This window comes from Pezoporus occidentalis, unplaced genomic scaffold (assembly GCF_034315485.1).
Source record: "Pezoporus occidentalis ecotype Australia unplaced genomic scaffold, CSIRO_AGI_Poc_V1 ctg93, whole genome shotgun sequence".
In the NCBI taxonomy this organism is placed as follows: Eukaryota; Metazoa; Chordata; class Aves; order Psittaciformes; family Psittacidae; genus Pezoporus; species Pezoporus occidentalis.
The window spans coordinates 7,084,079-7,108,156 of NW_026916294.1; the positions used below are offsets into that span (position 1 = coordinate 7,084,079).

Sequence of the window (24,078 nt, forward strand, 5' to 3'; positions counted from 1 at the left end):
GCAGACCTAGCCAAGCTGGAATGAATACTGGCATAAAACTGCCAGTATTTATTATAAAATATGCCAATAATACGAGTTCCCACAGTGGCAGTGCAAAGCTCACCATAGTTCTGTTGGTCCTTCTCTGAATGCATTATTCCAAGACAAGAGCGTGAGCTGGACATCTTAAGCAGTGGTGCAAAAACCCCTAAGGCAGGTTTAAACAGCTGTACCTTCGTCAGGTTTATAAACAACTGTCTGTGTATGTGTGTGAGAGCGGGAGAAAGATAAGGGCAAGATAAATGTAGTTATTAGGGCTTTCCACTGGGAGATGGATTCACTAACAGGTTAAGTCACAGCACTGAGATATAAATACATGTATAGCAGTGAAGTTAGAGCAAAAATAGGTCTGCAAGCTTTAACGCCATTCAGACCATGCACACAAATTGCTCTAATACTTTATGATAAATATTTATAAGCAGTTTACGTAGCTTCAGGATGTGTCTATGTAAGAACTAATTCTACTGGAGACGGACTTCTGACAAGGGCCTGTAGGGGCAGGAGAAGGGTGAATGGCTTTAAACGGACAGAGGGGAGATTTAGGTTAGACATAAGGAAGAAATCCTTCCCTGTGAGGGTGCTGAGGCCCTGGCACAGGGTGCCCAGAGGAGCTGTGGCTGCCCCATCCCTGGCAGTGCTCAAGGTCAGGTTGGACAGGGCTTGGAGCAACCTGGTCTAGTGGAAGGTGTCCCCGCCTGTGGCAGGGGGCTGGAACTGGATGAGCTTTAACGTCCTTCCAAACCAAACCAGTCTGGGATTCTGTGAGATGAATATCATTGAACACCCTCAGCATTTGCAATCTGCAGTCATATGACCAAACACTGCAAGAGACTCCTTAAAGCCCAAGGAGAGCCACCCTGACATTCTTGTTTCTAACACCAGTTATGAAGACACTGCTTCCCCTGATGCGCAAGCAAAGGTGGGTTCTTCCATGTGGTACTGTGTCAGGGAGCTGTTTTGAAAAATGCCAAATCTGTAACTTTCTGCAAGGCCAAGAGCTATGTACTGGATCACATACAGAGAACTGAAGATCCTGCTTTAGAGAGGAACATTATGTATTCTAGCCTTATATCACTTAAGATGGCATTGCATAAATGTCATGGCAAAAATCCACAAAGCTTTGGCCTGTAGCACCGTATCCTCACTAAATTAAATGTACTTCTTTCTTGAGCATAGTTATAAGAAAGTTCCAGACTCTGGGCTCACATCCCAACTCTCTAACAGTTCAGTTGTACAAACATGCTAACAGGACTTGAGGCTTCACACAATGTTCCAGCTATTTGCAACTACAGCAACGAAAAACAACAAAAGAGAGAGAGAATGCAGCCTGAGCCTAAGAGGTTGGGTTTGGTTTTCATTTGTTTGGTTTGGGTTTTTTTTTAGCACTGGTCAGGTTGGTGAATAGAATGCATTACCTGGCACTATGGGACATCATAATCAAAAGATTTTCTGTTCAACCTCACTTGCCAGAATTTCAAGTGTTTGGGATATTTTACATGAGACATTAGGAAGAAGTTCTTCCCTGTGAGGGTGGTGAGGCGCTGGCACAAGGTACCCAGAGATGCTGTGGCTGCCCCATCCCTGGCAGTGTTCAAGGCCAGGTTGGACAGGACTTGGAGCAACCTGGTCTGGTGGAAGGTGTCCCTGCCTGTGGTACGGGGTTGGAACTGGTTGAGCTTTATGGTTCCTTCCAACCTAAACCATTTTGATTCGTATCTGTAAGCCAGGTATCCTTTCCGTTACCCAGCTGCAGTGACCTCCTTTAGTCCACTTTTATTTTCTATACATATCCAGGAAACAAGATCCATCGGGGTGTATTTAAATTCCTCTATGCTGAATAAATTTTCCAAAACCACCTGTATGCCATCCAATGAAAGCTACTTATGATTCTGAAAGATATTATTTATCCATGTATAAATTAGGCATTCAAAGATACCTAAGCTCAATCGATGGCGACTGCAGGTGGTATTTCATAACCTGCAAAAAATGTCAAGTCAGGCTCAGTTTTTAATGGCTTCCCCTCCAGCTTAAGCTTTCTGGACCTTTTTTTCTTTTCCATATTGGAAACGGAATCAAAAAAGGAAAACACAGTGCGCAGTGAGAGAACCTGCAATTTCTGGAAGTCCATTTTTTCCTCATGCTCCCTATAAATTTGTAACAACCTTTCACACGAATAATCACCAGGTTATATTTTAATCACATTTCTTATTGTTGGGACATCTGTAGAAAAGCTCTAAGCAGTTTAGAGCAAGAGCACTCCAATTTGTTACAGCAGCTCTTCTACTACCCCTCCAGGAAATCCAAAGCTACTGCAGATTAAATCGCACTGTGTACATTTGACACTTAAGCTCATGAAGGCTTTGGCAACATACTGTGTTGCAATTAAAGAAAAAAGTCTTGGCGCTACATGGCAATAAAGATTTTCCAGGTTGAAAATTTAATATTCTTGGGACTAACAGCTGATTTCCCATGTTACCAGGCTTTCAAGCTCCCTCTAGCTCCTTCTCTCATGCCAATTCCCTCCTCGCTGATGGTGGAGGCCACAGACTGGCTACACAGATTTCTGCAGGGAGTTTTTTACCCTCCAAAATACTGGGATAACTTTCTCCCCTTGCACGAAGCACATTAAACATCTGTGGCCTATGCAAATGTAGGTAACTGCCAGCTGAAAGAACTGAGAGGGATTTTGAGTCAACTGGTCACCTTCTTATACAGATACTGGCATGGGGAAGAACACAAGTTTTGGACCAGAAAGCTGGACCCACAGGCAACACTTTTGCTTGGTCAGGAGGCAACTGAAGGTACTCACTGGCTTTAACAGCTAGAATAGAATAGTTCAGTTGGAAGGGACCTACAATCACCTAGCACAACTGCCTGAGCACTTCACAGGTAAAGCATGTTTCAAGAGCATTATCCAAATGCCTCAAACACTGACAAGCCAGGGGCACCAACAGCCTCCCCAGGAGGAGAGTCTCAGCTATTTACTGAGCCCATATTTGACAACAATTAGGTATCTGCAACAGAGAGTGACAACAATTTACAGACCTGTATTCTTTACTTATTACTTCACCTGACTAGACTAGGTTTGATAGAAACCTCCTGTTTGTATTCTAACCCTTCACACATATTTTGAGCTGAGCAGCTGGGACTGAACCCAAAGGTGGTAACAGTACTTTTTTGTAACTTGCAGTATTTCTAAATAAGAAATCTGCCACAGCAAGCCCAAGAAACGTGCATTTGGTTAGAGATGCTTTATAAGCAGCTCCCCCTAACTAGAAAACATCTCAAAGGAGCCTTATTATTTGAGCTGCAGTTGAAGCAGCAGGCTAATATTTTTCAGTATAGTTCCTCCAATACCATATACTTCCACAAAAAACCTAACTGGTTTAGGTCATGATCCAAGGCATCGTCAAATATACAGACTAATTTTTTGCTTCACCTCTGGAAGAGCTATTGATCATTTCTGATGGTAGAAAATGTGTCTTTGCAACTATATGAATACGCAGAAATTATTCTTCTACCAGTGACACAGTGTTAAGGGTTGTGCTGAAGTGAAAAGGGACTACTAACAAAGGGGCTTTCAAGACCCCATTAAAATTGCTATCATTTTAACACAGCTTAGAACTAATGATAAAAGCTATTTAATACTACATGAAAACAAATGGAAATACTAAAGAGCTAACACAAAATCAGGCATATTGCATTGTGCAAGGAATCAAGGCCAGAAGCCAGGCCTCTTGCCATGAACAACATATATATAGACCTTGTCTTTAACAGAACAAAATTAAAGTCTTCTCTACTATAATTTCTGATAATATATACATAGGAATAGATTTCTAACATCTGCTAGCATTTGTGCCATGTTTATTCTCCCATTTCAACTGCTATTTGAGAAAAACATGTTGCCTAGCATTTAATTATGGAGGGCAGCTGATGCAAGATTTAAAACACAATAGAATATCCCTCAAACATTTATTAAACGCTTTCTCACAGCAATGTCTTAGAGTTGAAGCTTAGAATAATGCTGCCAAAAGCATTTCACTTGCCTTCTCATTAGTGATGTATCAAATCACTTCTCTCCAATTACTGTATAAAAACATTCATTTAAGTCAGCATGAAGGTTTTCATTCATTCCAATAGCAATGTCAGAGTAACATGAACATCAAGTGTAATAATGCACTTGTAGTACCAGGATTTCAAGATGCAGAAAACAGATTTTGTATCTTAACCAAGTAAAGAAAAAAAATAAGCATCTGCTGCTTTCAGACAAGGCATTTTACTTCTGTCATGTTTTGGTTTGTGCTTCCCCCCAGTAACACAGAGTCCCAACGCCACGCTACCTGTCACGGCCTGCTGGTCATCCACCATTAACTTTAAACTCTTTCCTCGCCGAACCACCCGCACTGTGTGCCACTCATTATCATTGAGGTTATAGCCAGCAAAAAGGGTTTCTGGACCTTTGCCTGTAGGATATGCCAAACAGTCATTATGCAATCTTTACATCAGTTTACATGTGAACCTCACAAAGAGAAAGAGAAATACAGAGAAACTGGCTGGGCAAAAGTTAAAACTCACCAAAAGTGACATCAAGCAAGAAAATTATGAAGTATAAGCAAGCCTCAAAATACAAAGCTACTATCTTAAAACTATCTTCTATTGCATATTTAACTATAGAAATGTATTGTATATGCACGTTTAAGGAACCGGGTTGTCATAAATAGGCACAGTCAACATAGATTTAGTTACGCACTTCCCAGTCATATATAAATCCCGTTTAAAAAATGGGACTACTTCAACCAGAAGAACTTCAGCATGTGCTTACAAGGTTGGATTTTTGTTCCCCCATTAAAAATTGGTTGGGGGAAAGGTGCAAGTGGTAAATGTGTGTGTGTGTGTCTTAGATTTTTCTTCATCTGTGTCAGCTTCTCAGCCTTTGCTTATTAGGACTTCTCCGATCAACTATTAATTTATCATACAGGTGACCCATTAACATTCAGATGCAGTGCTGTCTGATGTCAGCAGATCTTCAAACCATGTTCTCCTTTTCCATGTAATGGATACCTTTTACTGTAATCTGCTATTTTTGTTAGCAGTACAACAAACACTTTTGAAGCAAATATAATTCTACATATAGCACAAAGTACTTGCAATAACTGCAGTATTCACAAATCTAAGAAACAAGGTATCTTTAATATCTAGGGAAAAAATCTCGGAAGAAAATTATTATGGAAATAGTCCCTTACACTGTTTAACAAGAAGAGAAAGAAAGCAAGGAAACTCCTGACTACGAACTATCACTGACACGAGTGACCAAACACTGAACCAGTCAACACTTCCGTGCTCAAACCCATGCAGTGACTCTCCAAAATATAAAGCTAACCTACAACTACAAAATACACTCTTGCAAAATAGAGACCTCCCTGAACTCTTTTTTAGGCAGAATAAAGGCTGCTGATAACTAAATGGAAGAGGTAATTAAGTAGCATTTGGCATAAAAACATCAGGGTTACAGTGAGACAGACCATTCCTTCCACTGCATCCTTCCACATGACTGCACCCCATGTGCCAGCCTTCTTTTCGAAGGGATATGCCACCGGGTTTGAAACTCTGCCACATTTCTTTTTGGATTCTTTTCCACCCAGTACAAGCTGACTGTGATGGATGAGGTCTGTTAATAAATGAGTACTATACAGCATTTTCTAAAATCAAAACCTCTCCGGCTTCAGGACTGCACAGAGAGAAAAAGTCACTAATAGCTCGCTGTAGCTGGTCAGCATATTGGACTATTTTCCTCTCAGATTTTTTCCATTTTCTTATCAGCATTTTTCTTAATTGCTACTGGTTTATTGCCCTGCTTTTATATGCAATCTTTGCTATTTTGAGCATGTCAGGGGAGATCCAGGAATAAAAATACTAGCTACAGCAAAGACAGTGAGATCCCAATGACATCATGTTGCTTTCCCTATGCCTCAGTATTGATGCTAGCCTAGAAAAGGTGTGCTAACTCAGCAGAAGGAGACATGTATGTGCTCACTGGTGCCAACTACCTGAATTGTTCTGTTCCTTACCTGTTTACTTTCTTTGACAAGAGAGATGAGGTTTGCATAACACTTAAGTGAAGAGAGCCTACAAGGATGCCAGAAAGGGACTCTTGATAAGGAACTGTAGTGATAAGACAAGGGGGAATAGGTTCAAACTTTAACAAGGTAGATTCAGGTTAGATACAAAGGAGAAATTCTTCTGTGAGGGTGGTGAGGCACTAGCACAGGTTGCCCAGAGAAGCCCTGGCAGTGTTTAAGTCCAGGTTGGATGGGGCTTGGAGCAACCTGGTCTAGTGGAAGGTGTCCCTTCCTGCCCATGGCAGGGGGTTAGAACTGGATGAGCTTTAAGGTCCTTCCAGCCCAAACCATTCTGTGATTCTGTTATCTTTGGATATGGTGATATAGATGCAGTGAATAATGCTCTTTAAGCAATTTTTACTATTCTATATTCCATTAGGTGATTTAATGGAAGCAATTTCTAACCAGATTCTGGAGACAAGGGAAGGATTTACAAAATCTACGTAAGCAGTATGAATACAAATCTTAGTGAATCAACAGACCTGCCTAGAAACACACCACTTATTATTGTTTTAAATGTTAGAATTTGCTAGTCCCACTCCCTTATCCCACACCAGATGTCTAAGAAACCTAAAATCATACGGAATTTTCATTAGCTCTCACATTAATAGCCCTCTGCAGTGTCCCATTCATGTAAAGGTACCTCAGTGTACATAAATATCAAGTCCAACTTGGCTGCTCACATTTATACAAGCAAACATGTCTATTATCTTTTAAAGGTCAGGGGGAATCCTGCCTGACCAATTTGGTGGCCTTCTATGATGAGGCTACAGAACTGATGGACAGGGGTAGAGCAGTTGATGTCATCTACCTGGACTTGTGTAAAGCATTCGACGCTGTCCCACACAACATCCTTGCCTCTAAATTGGAGCGACATCAATTTGATGGATAGACCACTCGGTGGATAAAGAACTGGCTGGATGGCTGCATGCAAAGAGTTGTGGTCAATGGCTCAATGTCCACCTGGAGATCAGTAACAAGTGGTGTCCCTCAGGGATCAGTGTTGGGACTGGTCTTGTTCAACATCTTTGTCGCTGACATGGACAGTGCGATTGAGTGCGCCCTCAGTAAGTTTGCCAATGACACCAAGCTGTGTGGTTCGGTTGATACCCTGGAGGGAAGGAATGCCATCCAGAGGGACCTCGACACGCTTGTGAGGTGGGCTGATGCCAACCTCATGAAGTTTAACCATGCCATATGCAAGGTCCTACACCTGGGTCGGAGCAATCCCAGGCACAGCTACAGGTTGGGCAGAGAAGAGACTCAGAGCAGCCCTGTGGAGAAGGACTTGGGGTGCTGGTTGATGAGAAAAGTGAACATGAGCCGGCTTCATTGTGCGCTCGCAGCCCAGAAGGCCAACCATATCCTGGGCTGCATCAAAAGGAGCATGGCCAGCAGGTGGAAGGAGGTGATCCTGCCCCTCTACTCTGCTCTTGTGAGACCTCACTTGGAGTATTGTGTGCAGTTCTGGTGTCCTCAACATAAAAAGGACATGGAACTGTTGGAACAAGTCCAGAGAAGGGCCACGAGGATGATCAGGGGACTGGAGCACCTCCTGTATGAAGACAGGCTGAGAAAGTTGGGGCTGTTCAGCCTGGAGAAGAGAAGGCTGCGTGGAGACCTCATAGCAGCCTTCCAGTATCTGAAGGGGGCCTATAGGGGTGCTGGGGAGGGACTCTTCATTAGGGACTGCAGTGATAGGACAAGGGGTAATGGGTTCAAACTTAAACAGAGGAAGTTTAGATTGGATATAAGGAGGAAATTCTTTCCTGTTAGGGTGGTGAGGCACTGGAATGGGTTGCCCAGGGAGGTTGTGAATGCTCCATCCCTGGCAGTGTTCAAGGCCAGGTTGGACAAGGCCTTGGGTGACACGGTTTAGTGCGAGGTGTCCCTGCCCACGGCAGTGGGGTTGGAACTAGATGATCTTAAGGTTCTTTCCAACCCTAACTATTCTATGATTCTATGACTTGTAATCTCTTCTTGTAAAATTAAACATATGTTTCCCTATGCATCAGTCTCTTTCCTTTGCAAGACCATTCTGACTAAAAAAAAATCAGGTCAGAACTACCTGTAATATGCCTTTGTTCACATTGCACACAGTCCAAAACTGGATTAAGGGGACCTGTGGTGAAAGGGCTATGAAAAAGATGAACCTGGGTATAATGCGCCATGGGACAATGCATGGAAAGTAGTCTTAACCTTGCAGAAACTAGCTACCTTGCATGGAAAAGAGGCTTTTCCTTCCTGAAATCAATCTCTAACAGGGAAGAGGGGTTTTGTGTTGTCACAGAGAACACAAGGAACTACAGAACAGCAGGATCCAGTGTCTAGATATTGTGTATGTGCCTGTCACATCCCGTTGCCTCTCTGCAAAGTACCATGGCAGCTGGAGAGGTGGAGGAAGAAGGACAGATGCCCACCATTCCTGTAGAGAATGTAGTGCTTGGGCTGCTTCTTGGCCAAGAACAAGTTTTTGCATTACAAAAGTAGTAAATGTGCTTGTGAGCAGTGTATTTAGAAGAACATTTTCTAAATGCTGTAACACAAACCACGTAGGAATCCCTTAATACCCCACAAGAGTACAAGGACTGAAGAAAAGTCTTAATATATCCAGTTAAATGACACTGGCTAACCTTAAACATGGGTTATATTAGTACTTTCCTCACTGATTTTCAAATATATTGACATGAAATGAATTTAAATATCATATTTTGAGATAACAGTTCAGACCCTTATTCCATCCTGGTTTATAGTCAATCTACTATAGATCGAAATCTACTAAATCACTGGTTCTCCAGTCTTTTTCTGACTTTACACAGATCTGATTGCACTTCATTAAAACCACATCAGCAGAAAGTGCTGTTGTATTTAAATCAGAATTGGCACACTGACACTTTTTTGGGGGACTGGGCTTTTTTTTTTTTACCCTCTTTTTTAAAAGCATTACATATCTTCCATGAGAAGCAAAGAAAGAGCCCTGATTTAATTCTGTTTTCCATAGACTGATACTACTCTTCCAACCTTACGTCCTTCCACTCACATCTCCCATGCTGTCCTTCCCCTGGAACTCATCTGTCTCTTTCTAGACTGGGCACAGTTAATTTGCTTCATGTACCCAGCACTTGTTCACTTTGAGCTACTGATTCTCTCCAATTCTAATAGCTTAGACATAAACTTTCCTTTCCAGAGACAAGCTCTAACCTGCAAAAAACCACTAAAGTATCTCCTCTTGCATAAGTATGAAATTTATTATCAACATCTATGTTCAGCTCTTTTCCTATTTTAAAGTCTTAAATAACTAGTAGATTTTAAGCATCCCTGGAGTAAATAGATAGTACCAAATAAAAAGTAAAGGCACTTTTATGGCTCCTACAATTCGCTCATAGTCTATCATGCCAGTTAATTCTGCAAATTCCTTTAAAAGCAGGTAGCTTCTTGTACAGCCACCTTTTTACATGGGAAAACACAGCCAAATAGAGGTACAAATCTTGATGATGCAATTCATTATGAGCTAGGACATACAAATGTAAAGTCCCATATATCCTACGTTATAGCTTTACTTAGGCACCCAAAGTTGAGCTTACTTTGTTTTCAGTGCATAAGCGAGAACTTATCTGCATTTGGTCCTTTTTAAAGTTAAAGGAAAAAAGGATGAACCTTAAAAAAAAACAACTCCTCATTTTCAGTGTGCTGAATATTCCAAGTGTTCTCTGGGGATTCCCATTCTTTTTACGATCTTCTGATGAACCTGCTCAGCCTAATTCAAGCACTGAAAATTCAAATGGCCCTGTTAACCGATGGTAATACACATACTTTCTCTCTTACAGATACTCATCCTATGATACTTCAGTTAGATCTTTTAACCAACTACTCAAACAGAACTTCATAAAAACCAAGCTCATCACTTTGAAAGAAAACACCAGCTTTTGGTATTGTACCAAAATACAGTCAAAACTAGTTGTCTGAACCCAGCACAGAAACTATTACTGCCTCTTACAACGCCACCCACCTAAGCATATACTGAAATACCGCACAAACTTGCTTGGAACTGTCAATTGTGTGATCAAAAGTCAATATGAAAAATGAAGTATCAGAAGAAAGGCAAAGTGAATAAAGACTATCAAGGGAGACTGGATGGTTCAGTGAATGCTATACTAACCTACAGAACCCAAGTTAGTTACAGGCAAATAACTACTATTGATTTATTGCTCAGTATAAGAAATACCAGTGTTTCCAGGCTAGTTTTCTAACAGATAGCTATGCGGACTGCAGCAATCAGTATTAGGTGGCATTTCCCATTTGAAATTTGAGAATAAGTGGACAAAATGACAAAACCCTGAGATCACTCGAGTTAATAAGGAATACTGCTTTGAGGTCTGGGATGCCAGGATTTTAGATGGTGTCTTTCAGCTGAAGTAATACGCACACAGCAAGATGAACTGTAAAGTAAAGACAGCTAAGTGGCTCTGAGAGACACATCAGAGTATTATTATAAATACCTGATGCAGAATCAGAGAACTGTGTGCCATCTTTGTATCTATCCTGCTTTCCAAGGTAAATCTAGCATGCCTGTAATATAGGCTTCTGCTCCAGCCACTTGTGAGGCATTTCTATTACACACCAGTCTGCAGCACAAAATGTTCAGAGAAGATTCCTCCAGAGCTAGATGCAGAAACACAAGACAGTCAGTTAGGGTAAACAGGGGAAGGCATGTTCATTATCCTTGCTATGGTGGTTGCCTGCAGAAACAATTCTGGTCTTCCAAACGACTTATCAGCAAACCTGAATTTAAAAAGTCAATTATTATAGTGAACCAACTGTATTTTAAATGGCTGTATCTGCATCATCCTGAAATGCCCTGACTGTGCATGTTTCTCACTGACAGAAAAACTCAGTTACCTTTTAAAGATCAATGATGTTTATCAGTTGATCATTAAAAGCTAATTGATAAACTAACTTGAGAAAGCCTTATTGCAGGTCAAAGAAATTTTGTCAACTGTATTGTCTTCATAACAGACTCATACAGAAAATTCCACAAGAACAGCACATTCACTGAATCGTATCAAGCAAAACACATCAATCTGCACTGCGTGGTTAAAATGTTCCAGCCCACAATAGCTTTGTTATAAGTAAAATTGGTTTTGGCAATCTGGGTGAAGTATTGGCTGTTTAAGGTCTTTTTATTACTTTTTAAAACAAAACCTGCCAGTTCAGAAATTAAAAAGAAGATTAGAGTTGCCAATACTGTACATCAGCCTTCATTTCAGCTGGAAAATGGCTCAGCTCATATTAGTTTAGGTAACAAATACACACTCATATAGAAATGTGGAAAGCTAAAGAAGGTATGCTTGAAAATTCTACTGACTTCCTCTACATGACCAGACTACAAACAGACTGCATTTAATATTGATCTATTTCAGTAGTAAGGAAAACCAGCATACACAGTGAATGCACCAGAGAAGAAAAATCCATAGAAGAATATAAAACCCAGCCAATTCACAGATCAAGCACCATATCCAGGTCTGAGGACACAAAGTTTCCTACAGTCATTTGCCCATTTCTTTTCTCTCTTTTCTGTGAATTTGCTTTCCCTACCTACAGTCTGAGCTGTTCAGTTGCCCTCTCCCAACCTTGTCTACCCTTTGCCTTAAGCAAGTTATTTACATTAGGGTGTGATAGCACACATACTCATCCATTAATTTCTTTAAAGCTGTGAGATATTAACTGTTGGTGCCATGTAAGTATCTAAATTGAGCCAGGGGATCTAGGTGTGAGTACAGAACATAGACAGATCTACTGGACTAAGTGAAATGTAAGGATTCTTAGTGTTTGCCAAGAATGGATCTCATGATAAGCCCCTGTCTTGTGAAAGCCTATTCTCTACAAACAGAATGAGGACCACTACTGAATTTCACCAAGAAATTGTCAGAACTTTTGAGTTGTAAGTCTTGTCCACAAGTATGTGTATATGTACAACACATACACATACTCACAAAACTGGAAGTGTGTTTTGCTGGTTAATAACTGGGTCTATATTAAGTTAAACCATATTTCTTGGAAAAACGGTTTTGAAATTGTAATTACAACTGTACATAAACTCACAGATACGTGACAGGATGTTGTTGCTGCATTATGAAATGCCGTACCGAGATCAGAGACATTTCTTAACACATTACTTAAAACATTTATTGTTAGGAATTGGCTGCATTTTAAAGCATTTTTCTAAGTCATATATCTAAGCGAGTGAAACACAAACAGCCCTAAGGACATGTAATCCTCCTTCTTCGTGGGAATAATGAAAGAAAAGCATCTTTTAAAAGCTAAGACCAGAAGCCAGCTAGATCCCTGTATTTTTAATAAGAGTGCAGCTTCTCTTTTGTACTGTTCTCTGAGGCTCACGACTATCAGAAAATGTTCTAACAGTACTAAAGGTTTTATGAATCTAGCCCAAGGCCCTGCACTAAAGCGCAGCAAAGTCAATGAGCTTGAAACATATGGCTGTTGCACTGTCAGCTCACAGCGGAACGTTTGCAGCCAAAGCTTCAGAAAGTCTGTTGAACTTGACAGCTGACTTTGCTGTAGGTAAGGTGAGCATGAACTTTCAATACACGGCAATTCCATTCTAAGTTAAAGCAAGCTTCAGTGCAAGATTATTTACTTTGTGTTTACTGTAGGTTAAAAAACAAAGTGCACTTGCAAAGCTCAGGCAGCATTGCAAACACATTGTAAGGTCATATCCTGCCTTGAATCATGCTAAATTCTTTAAAGTGCACCCAAATCCTAGGACTTTGAATTGGGATTCAGCAGGTTTGTTCCACAAACCACTTGCGTGACCTTTAGTCAATCTCCTCGAGTTTGACATGGCTGCTAGAATTAAAAATTCCACGATCTTTAAGCTGGATACATTTTTATGTTTGTATTATAGAGAGCTTTCCGATGCCAAGAGTTCATTTCAATGAAAAAATGCTTTTAACTCCTATTTAACAAAACTTTCATAAAACCAGTAGAGAAAAGAATGCATAATTCATTTGCAGCCTTTAGTGTTTGGATTTTCTTTCCTTCTATAATGGGAATAGGATTGAAAAATCATAAGAACCGACTTGGCAACACCAGTATAAAATAGTACCAAGACTAACACGAAACCTCAATTCTGAACAATACACTAATTCAGTTTTTAAAAGGAAATCTCATTGCTCTGGTATGACCTCAGTGGCAGCCAGAAGCTCTGATATGCATTCATTCTGTGTGAATTCAGAGTTCTGTCAGTAGCACTGATTTGTGAGATGTAGGCTTAAACTAAGGGGAAAAAAGTGATCCTGGGATGAGTTAATTTTCTGCTTTCCCAAGAAGATTTAGATTTATTCTTGTCTGGACTACCCAAACCAAAATCTGTATAAACCACAAAAGCAGAAACACATACATTCCCTCTCTTGGATTTCCAGGAGCAGCAAGAATATTCTTCTAACCTTTCAAAGAAACAGAGTGATACACTTGGCAGCATCGTTTTCCTTAAACATCATCTCTACAAATTACTATCCAAATACATTTCTTCAGCTTCTATAGGAACTTTGCTGTCTCCTCCAGACCAAAGAGACCTGGAGGAATTCTCACTTGGAAGAAGGATTTCACCACGAGATGGCTATCTAAATAACTTTGATAATCTGCAATTGAACTGCTGATCTGCAAATTGCTACCCTTCAGCTAATAAATACAGAAAAGACCCAGATATGCAGCTGTTACAGGGAACAGATATAGCATACGTCTAAGTGTACCCAACGTACCTTTATGAGTCTGAAGAATGTGCTACTGTTGTTTACTGCTAAGTTTGCCCTCTTTCATTCTGGTTAAAAACAGCAAAGGAAAAATAACCTAACTCACTGATTTTTGTAGAAAAAGCTGGTACTCACTTGATCTTTTTTATTTTCCTGAGAGAACTGGAATATTTGTTCTACTTTGGTTACACTGTAACTGATAACTGGAAAGAAGCAGAAACAGCTTGGATCACACATCAGCCTTTCTGCCTTTGATATTGACTGTGCCCATTTATATCAAACCATGGATATCAAAATGCCAAAGTATATTTTAAAATACAAGTTAAGTAAGATTCTCCATAGTTTACCTTTTTATAAGAAACAGTACCTTTACATTCAGGCAAAAATAAACGTAACAGAAAAAACACACTGAAATATCTCATTTGACCCTTACATCTTCCAGATTGTGCTTAAGAATAAGCAGACTGGTAACTAATTGACATAGAAAGGAAAAGAATTTGGACTGTGACTTTATTTTAAGAATAAGCTCCTCTTAATTTACAGGTGTCTTCATCCTAACGTACACGTTATAAAACAGCAACAACTCAGTTTCACTCATATCCTTTCTCTTTATGACAACACTGAATTATGACACTTTGCCTAGTTAAGGGTGAAGAGAATAATGTTTAAAGGTTTGTGATTGTTGGTTATTATTTAAATGTTTTAAAATAGTGTTATATTTATCACAGAACAAAGAGCACGATTTCCAAACACTGCTTATTCTTGAATGCTTCTGTGTAGACACGAGTCAAGCAAGGAGCACTTAAAGAGGAAACTACTGATCTATTTGTAATTGAATACAAAGAGTGACTATAAACTGCTGCTGCTGACTTGAGTGGGTGTGAGATCAGTCTCTTCCAATTTACACAACAGACATATAAGGCCTATGCTTATTTTCTTGTACATTCCGAAACTATTTCCCACAACACTTGCAAACCCACACTTTTTATGATCTGTATTTCTCCATCGCTATGCCACGTCATTCCAAGTTTATCCTTGTAAAGTTTCCTCACTACAGTGCAATAGTTCACGATTACTTTAAGACCACCTGAACTTCTGAAAAGCCACCAGCTCAGCTGCCCCAGGTTTCACAAAGAATTTAAGACTCGTGATGTTTTCAATGACATGGGCTGTAGGGCAGAGCACTTTACATAATAACAGCAGCAGAGTCATACAAAGTGAACACATATCTGAAGATTTCAATGCTCTAGTACTATTTAATAAGGGCAAACAATACACATTAATGATTGTTCAAATCTTTCTTATTAGCAAAATTTCTTTCAAAGGAAAAAGACCCTGACGTTTTCAGACCCAAATTGTAGACAATATTGCAAATACTCTTCAAATGCTTCTTTTACTTTTGAGTGAGGTCTGATACTCCTTTCTTGCAAGAAACCAATCTGAATAATAATTATCAGGGAATCTATAAAGATTTCCCTTTAAAAACAGCCCAAATACAACTTTTAAAAATTACTACATACTTACTGCAATCAAGATTTTGTTGGGAACAGAAGTACTCAACTGTCTTAGATACACCTATGATTCTGACGGTTTGCATGAATTTAATATGGCATTTGATTAAAGGTAAATTTTCAGCAACTCTTCCAGCTTCTTTATTTCTCACCCAAAAGACCAATGTGTGTTTCTTACTTGTCAACAACGCTTCTTTTCTGCATCAAGCTTTTCATGTTACATTTCATCTGCTTCTGAGCCTATTCCTCTCCCAGACATACACTTATGGTGGCTACATAAAACGGAAGTTAACTGTGATATCTGCAATAGTTTTAGTTTTATTTTCATTGTTCCCTTGCAACTTTGAGAATTCCATTTTGCAATTATGGCTGCTTCAGTATCTGCATGTATGTACAGTCAATCTGTACATACTTTTGCCATCTTGTTACTCCCAGGCTGTTGCCTCTTTCTTTCATACCTGCATAAAACTAAAGGAGCGTGACTTTTAAAATTGAGTAGATGGAATTGATTTCAACATTAGAGAATCTCTCAAATGCTTTGTTGCCATTTGTTTTCTTAAGGATTGTACTCAGTGCCAGCGAATGACAATTTTGTTATGGAAAAAAAAACAAGTAAGCTTCCTGAAAGAACTTCCTACTTGCACTTTTCTCTGTATCTTGGTTTATGCAACTCTAGAAAATCAAGAATCCACACTGTGGTCTATTCTAGCTAGTGCTCTTATTCAGAGCTCATTAGCTTGTCAACTGACTTCCTAAGTGCATTCTGTCACCTGCAAAACGTTAGCTGGAGAGGCAATAATACTTCTTTCCCTGAAAGCCCCCGATGTATGGCATTCCATCCTAGGAGACAGCACACCTGCTTTCAAGCTGTAACCACAACACAAATTCAACAGGTACTTGTCACCCATCCTCAAAAACTATAGTGCTTAAATTTTGGTAAAACTAGAATTGCTTAGATGGTAGTGAGCATACTATGCGGGCTTCTTATTCTTCATTTCTGATCCAATATCCACAAGTCACATGTAAACAGTTCCGGGCATGTGAGTGAAAGATGGAATTGTTCACTTACCTATTTGGTCTTTCTTTTCCAGACAGATTTTATTAATAGCAAGAAAATACTTAATATGCAGGGACAGAGAGGAAATATCAACTAGTGAAATGTTACTTCTACATACATGCACTTCACTCTTTGAAGGAAAATCTCACAGAATATAAAATGAATGAGAAAATACCAAAGTAGTATAAGCTACATTAATCATAGCTCCCTTTTTAACAGTTTTTTCTCATCCCATGTCTTGGTCTTCATCTTGTGTCTTGTTGCTTCAAGACCGCCTAGACAAGTAACTGCTGAAGAATTCTTTGCACACTTCCCAAAGGGGGCTGCATCTCAGAAAGCCAATTTTATCTTCTTGTCCCAACTCAACAGAGTAATATCTCCTTTGAAGTAACTTGTCTGATGGATTGAGGCCTAGAAATCAGCTGTAAGGGAGCATAAGTTAACCTCTTGACATGTCATCCAAAAAGAAATGTGCTTGGATGGGAATTTTAACAACTACCTGAATATAATTCACTAAAGTCATTGTCAAGAAGAGGTAATAAGGAAGCAATTATGTGTTTCCAATATTAAGCTACTGAGTGCTTAAAAGGTTATGATAGATGTTTCATGCACTTCAACAGACATGAATGCAAAATGTGCTAGATACAGTGTGTTTCAATACAAGAAACTGCTCATCAGTGACACACACTGGGGAGGTTTTTTTTAACACTACTAGCTCTTCAAAATAAGCACACTGAAAAATGAATTACTGCTCTTATAACATTAATAAAGAACAGTATTTTAGCTAAGTGCTTGCTAGACTTCATCAAGATTGTACTGCTGAAATAATGACTTGCTGCAGAGAAGTGAAACAATGACAAAATAGCCCGTATTTTGGAAACAGTCATACAGTTAAAACTAATACATACTTACACGGTATTTTCTGCAGGTATAATAAAGGAGGAGCAATCCAAATGCCCCAGATGGCTCAGAAACCAGGTTCTGTGAACATGTATTGGTGCAAATACGCAGAGAACTCTACTTCTGCATTAGAGGGCTACATATAGAAAAGGCTTCATGCCCATGTACTGTTCACTGCTGTCTATAATCATATCCCACTGATCTTAATGCTTAAGGAGTAAGATAACTGCTTCCCAGGAATTTATTCCAGACTTCCAGTACAAAAGTATAATGTATGAAAATCATTTTAAGCAAAATTTTAATTTGCTTTTTCCTCCTTTTGTTTCTTTTTTTCCTTGATTGAGGAAAAGATAGTCAAGCTTGGTTCTCCTAAGCCCATCACACTAAGAAACAGAATCTGTTCTGACTCTCACTGAAATTGGTCGCACTTCTTTTATAATACAGAAGTGGTCTATTCATAATATCTGTTAATAAGAAAAGGACAGAAAGAAACCTGACAATTCAGCTCAGCAGTTGTTAGACCTACTGAAGTGCTCAGGGGCTGTGTTACTGAGAACCAGACATCTCATTCAAATTCCTTTCCCTGATTCTGTATTCTCCCCTCTCCCTTCTCTCTTACCTGCGTATGTCCATAACCACTCATTACATGACTTCTTCACAGGCTCATATTAGGAGAGAATGATGGCATTGATCAGAAAAGCAATACCTATCTGCAGAGAGGTGGCATTTTGTTTGCGTTTCCTTTAAAAGTTCTGGAGATGAGCACAGCAGCATTGAGTCAGTAAGGCAGCGTATCCAGAAAAAGTCCCACGCATATTCTTATTATACTCCAATGCCTTCTGAACTGAACTATTCATGACTTTAGTATTTTTTTAGACAGATATATTTGGAAAGGAAAAAAAAAACCCAGCCCTAAGTTTCTATCAACTAAAAAACCCTCTTCCAACTGTAACCCTAATAGAAAAACTGCAGTATTTCTCATAGAATTTTCACTTACAAGCACTTCTAAATGTTTCCCATGAAAATGTTAATACATAGGCATTACAACAGTGTTACTTCATAGAAACAGACAGTCCTAAAAAACAAATAAGGAATAATGCAAACAGCAAATAAAGGTCTTTATATGATGTCTGATAGTATTTCCAACCTGAGTATAAACTCAGAACCACCCTCAACTAAGCAGTGCTGAGTTACTGTTATTTTTTCTTATAAGTGAATGCCAACAGTTGTTTTCTTTTTAGAGTCACAGACAAAATTTCTTGACAGAAAACTTTTAGTACTAAACAAATCTTATTTACTATGATTAGTATGTACAAAATAGCCAAATTACTTAATAGCTTATCCTATTTTGACTGCATTTGTCAGTTAACTAAGAATTTATTTTCTTTTCTGAGAATCGACTGATAAATTGGCTTGTGTCACCTGCTGCCATCTGTGTGGTAATCCTCTAATTTTCATGGAATCTGACTGCAAAGTTTAGAGTGACTGTATACCACCCAGCTGATGATAGATTTAGATATTTAGAAGTTACCCTAGCAATTTCCTGTTTGCTCTGAATACAGGGTATAAACTAGTGATAAAATGATTACTAAGAGAAGCTGCAAAATAAGAGGGGAAATGGTACATACCACAGAAGTGCTTTACTGAATGTCACACCAGAGGTCTGCATTGCCTTGCATTCTGCCTTTGACAATGACCAGCAACTGATGCTTAGAGAGGAAAGGAACAGTAGTAGTGGACTCTACCTTATTTGCTATGGGCTTCTAGGAGCTAGTAGTTTATACGCTTTTGAGCTAAGGCTGCATCTAGATCATCAACCTTAGTGTCAATGACAAACTTTTGTTCCATTAAAAAACATCTGTTTAGGAACACAAAGGTGGCCTTGCCAGGTGAGACCAACAGCCCAGCCTTTGCCTTCACCAGCAGCTAAAGCAGGGCCACTGCACAGTAATTACTATTCTAATGCAGTCACAACTTCCAGTGGCCAACATATTAGGGACTACAGAAACTGCCTTCTCACAGGAAGTCCTGAAGCATTTCAATTTCATATTCCTTATTACCTTCATGATGCTTCTTATAGCTGCATAATCATAACTGTCTAAAAATATATTCTCTCAGGTTTGGTGGGGGTTTTTTACTAGCTTCTTAGAATCTTGTCTTAGAATCATAGAATAGTTAGGGTCAGAAAGGACCTTAAGATCATCTAGTTCCAACCCCCCTGCCATGGACAGGGACACCTCACACTAAACCATGTCACCCAAGGCCTCGTCCAACCTGGTCTTGAACACTGCCAGGGATGGAGCACTCACAGCTTCCTTGGGCAACCTGTTCCAGTGCCTCACCACCCCTACAGTAAAGAACTTCTTCCTTACATCCAATCTAAACTTCCCCTGTTTAAGTTTGAACCCATTACCCCTTGTCCTGTCTCTACAGTCCCCAATGAAGAGTCCCTCCCCAGCACCCCTAAAGGCCCCCTACGGATACTGGAAGGCTGCTATGAGGTCTCCACACAGCCTTCTCTTCTCCAGGCTGAACAGCCCCAACTTCCTCAGCCTGTCTTCATACAGGAGGTGCTCCAGTCCCCTGATCGTCCTCGTGGCCTCCTCTGGACTTGTTCCAACAGTTCCATGTCCTTTTTATGCCGAGGACACCAGAACTGCACACAATACTCCAGGTGAGGTCTCACAAGAGCAGAGTAGAGGGGCAGGATCTCCTCCTTCCACCTGCTGATCACGCTCCTTTTGATGCAGCCCAGGATATGGTTGGCTTTCTGGCCTGTGAGCACACACTGCCGGCTCATGTTCAGTTTCTCATCAGCCAGCACCCCCAAGTGCTTCTCCACAGGTCTTTCAAACATGATGGCCAGTGGCTTAGCAACTTCATTCACCAGCTCCTTCAGGACCCGCAGACGGATCTCATCAGCTCCCATGGACTTGTGCACGTTCAGATTTTTAAGATGGTCTCAAACCAGATCCTCTCCTACAGTGGGCGCAAGGTCTTCATTCTCACAGTCCTTCCGTCTGCCTTGCAAGACTTGGGTGGTTTGGTCAGAGCCTTTGCCAGTGAAGACCGAGGCAAAGAAGTCATTCAGAACCTCAGCCTTCTCCAAATCCTGTGTAGCCAGTTCTCCTGAGAGCTTCCTGAGGGGGCCCATGTTGTCCCTAGTCTTGTCTTTTATTTGCAATGTACCTATAGAATCCCTTCCTGTTACCTTTCACATCCCTAGCCAAGTTTAACTCTAACTGGGCCTTTGCTTTCCTAACCTGGTCCCTAGCTTCCCGGACAACATCCCTGTATTCTTCCCAGGCCGCCTGTCCTTGCTTCCACCTTTTATAAGCCTCTTTTTTCCTTCGAAGTTTCCTTAGCAGCTCCTTATCCACCCAAGGAGGTCTCCTGGCCCTCCTGCTGCCCTTCCTTCTGGTTGGGATGCAACACTCCTGAGCTTGTAGCAGGTGATCCTTGAATATCAACCAACAGTCTTGGGCCCCCCTGCTGTCTAGGGCTGTATCCCATGGAAGCAGGTTCTGGAAGAGGCCAAAGTCTACTCTTTCTTATATCTTATAATGGTTAGAGTTGGAAGGGACCTTAAAGCTCATCCAGTTCCAGCCCCCTGCCATGGGCTGCGGACACCTTCCACTAGACCAGGTTGCTCCAAGCCCTGTCCAACCTAGCCTTGAACACTCGCAGGGATGGAGCTGCCACAACTTCCCCAAGCAACCTGTCCCAGTGCCTCACCAACCTTACTGAGGAAAGCCAATCCATACTTCCCCCCCCACACACACTGTTTTTTAATTCAAGGCTTTCTACACTGCCTCCCTGACAGCTTCATAGGCAAGCTCAGGAAGCGGGGGCTGGATAAGCAGACTATCTGGATTGAGAACTGGCTGAATGGCAGGTCTCACACGTTTGTCATCAGCAGCACAGTTTAGCTGAAGACCCTCAAGGGCCAATACTGGTATTTATTCATCAATGACTTGGATGAAGGGATAGAGTGCCTCCACAGCAAGTTTGCTCATGATACAAAACTGATGAGAGGAAGTTCCACCTGAACATGAGGAAGAACTTCTTGACTGTGAAGGTGACCGAGCATTGTAATAGGTTGCCCAGAGAGGTTGTGGAGTCTCCTTCCCTGGAGATACTCAAGGGCCTTTTGGACACAATCCTGAGTAACATGCTCTAGGTGACCCTGCCTGAGTGGAGAGGTTGGACTATGTGACCTTCAGTGGTCCCTTCCAGCCTCAGCCATTCTGTGATTTCATTTGGTATTCCTAAATCATCTTTTTGAATCTGCAAATACTGCCATCTCAGTGTTCCTCCTCTCTCAATCATTTATGAACATGTCAGTAGAGATTCCTGTGGGACCAGCTGGTAGCAGAGCTTTACTGTGAAACTGACTGCCACTGCAACCCAGTTCACTAACATGAATGATGATACATTAGCTTTTATAGTTTTTTCTCCAGAAGAAAATAGTATTCAATTGCTTTGCTACTACTGATTAGAACAGCACTCCTCAATATCCCCACCGGACTGGACTGTAACATCCACTTTCTGTCATAAAGCAATGGTGAAGACAACTTAAATCCCCAGTCCTGAAATGTGATTAAGTCATCTTGCTTCTCATAAGCTAAACAAGAAAAGCATAGAAGTAAAGTAAGAGAAATTTAGGACTTGCTATACTTTCTACTGTTTCTTCCCATTAAAAGAGTAGAAAGGCCTAGTTTACTCCTGAAAAGTTCTTTTAAGAAAGATTTGACAGAAGCAGTATGAACTAGATACAACTTCCTTGCATATAAATCAGGATTTATTAGATCAATATTAATTCTAGACAACCTGTTCTTATAGATCTAGCACATCCTGGAGGACAGGTAAAATGAGAGGTTCAAGCTTGCAGCAATCTTTGCTTTCTTATCCTCCAAGAGTCCTCTTGTCTCATTTAGTATTTTGGAGGATCTTAGGCTCCCCACTCCTGTTCAAGAGTTCAAGCTGAATGTTCAGAGGGAACAATTGCAGTCAACTGCAGACCATGTCCTTGGGCTCTGCTGGCAACACCTTAGCAGCATATCAATGCTCAGAGCACCATGGCCCTGACTCATACAGCCCTATATATACACTAAAGTGAAAACTATCTATACCTGGCCTTGTGACATTTAACTATACACTGAAATATCACAGCTGGGAAGTCTACTACTACTTTTTATCAATCTTGAAGACTGATGGAAACATTTGTGAAGTTTCTAAAAACATTTGTGTGGTAGTGTTAAAAAGCAAGTTTTCATCTGAACATTAATGATTATTTTCATCACTGATGAGGACAACTATCCTTATTGTATGAACTTTCAAGTTCACTTAAATAACTAGATGGTTAAGCTTTTAATGTTGCCTCATTTATAGCGATCAGCTGTTGCAGAGCCCACCACTGTGCCTTAAGAAAACCACAGACATACTATTATTATATATTTGATTACTGAGGCCCCCATTCAATCAGTTGTACCTTTAAAGTGCCGTACATAGAATGTGGGACTTAAAAATAAGATGGATGAAAAGAGTGAAAAGAAAGGAAAGAGGCGTACACAGAAACAAGGAAAACATCTATTTTCTAGTAAAAGAACTTGAGATGTTTTATTGACAGTCTGCCAGAAGACTAATGGCAATTCTCCCCTCTGTTAGCTAAGAAAAAGGAAACACAGATGAGGTTTTGTAAGCAACAAGTACAATCCAGGCATGGAAAGAAAATGTACTGCTATCCCTGATGTAGGCTAGAAGCAATGACAGAGCAAACCCTTCAATCCTCAGCAGCCAACCTTGAAAGCTTTGTCAGTAGGGAGAAAGTAAATATGATAGACGATTAAATGGTCAGCCAGCAAATCTAAAGCGCTCATTTTCATTTTAATGAAGGTTAAAGCTTTTGTTTGCTATGTTCTATGTTAACATGATAATTCTCTCCCATGCCCCAGCTAAGCAGGTTTAGGCCTGAGCTAGAGAGGAACTTAGTGGCCTCACCACTGGCATTGATAAATTATACGTGTGCAAGACACTTATCAAGATGTTTTTATAATTATATATTAGGAAGTAGTTCTTCCCTGTGAGGGTGGTGAGGCCCTGGTACAGGGTGCCCACAGAAGCTGTGGCTGCCCCCATCCCTGGCAGTGCTTGAGGCCAGGCTGGAGTCTTAGAGCAACCTGGTCTAGTGGAAGGTGTCCCTGCCCATGACAGGAGGTTGGAGCTGGATGACCTTTAAGGTCTCTTCCAACCCAAACCATTCTATGATGATTCTATGATAATTAACTAGTTGATTCAAACTTTCCTATGTCCTTTCTTAATTCAAGAATCTATTTTTTTTCTCTTAACATCTATAACTGGATAAGGAAGGGATAAAAATGGCTGTCTTTTAGATAAGCTGAGTATTTTCCTGCAACATCTGTGTTTACCAAAGCATACATTTTACCTGAGAACTCAGTGTATCACAAGACTGATTGGTTTTAATCGCCCACTAAGGGAGGAAGCTCACACTCAGAAGTCTGATACGCCTTCACTGTTACCTGCTCAGAATCTTCTGTCAAGCCAAACTACATCATCTGAAATATCACAAAAAGCCACAACACATCACAAACTGCAAATCTTTTATCTTATGCAGATGGTTAAGAAGCACAGTACCCCCTCAGGAAGCATCCCCTAATATG

The 24,078-nt window shown here is 40.4% G+C and overlaps 1 protein-coding gene across 24 annotated transcripts in view; it reads right to left on the reverse strand.

The window, feature by feature from the left end:
- NRXN1 (neurexin 1) overlaps positions 1-24,078 on the reverse strand; it is a 682,391-nt gene that overhangs the window by 373,100 nt on the left and 285,213 nt on the right. For all 24 annotated transcript variants that reach the window (XM_062605796.1, XM_062605795.1, XM_062605797.1 and 21 more), the window contains one exon: positions 4,380-4,502. In XM_062605796.1, coding sequence (XP_062461780.1) covers positions 4,380-4,502 — 123 coding nt within the window. The remainder of the gene's footprint in view (positions 1-4,379; positions 4,503-24,078) is intronic.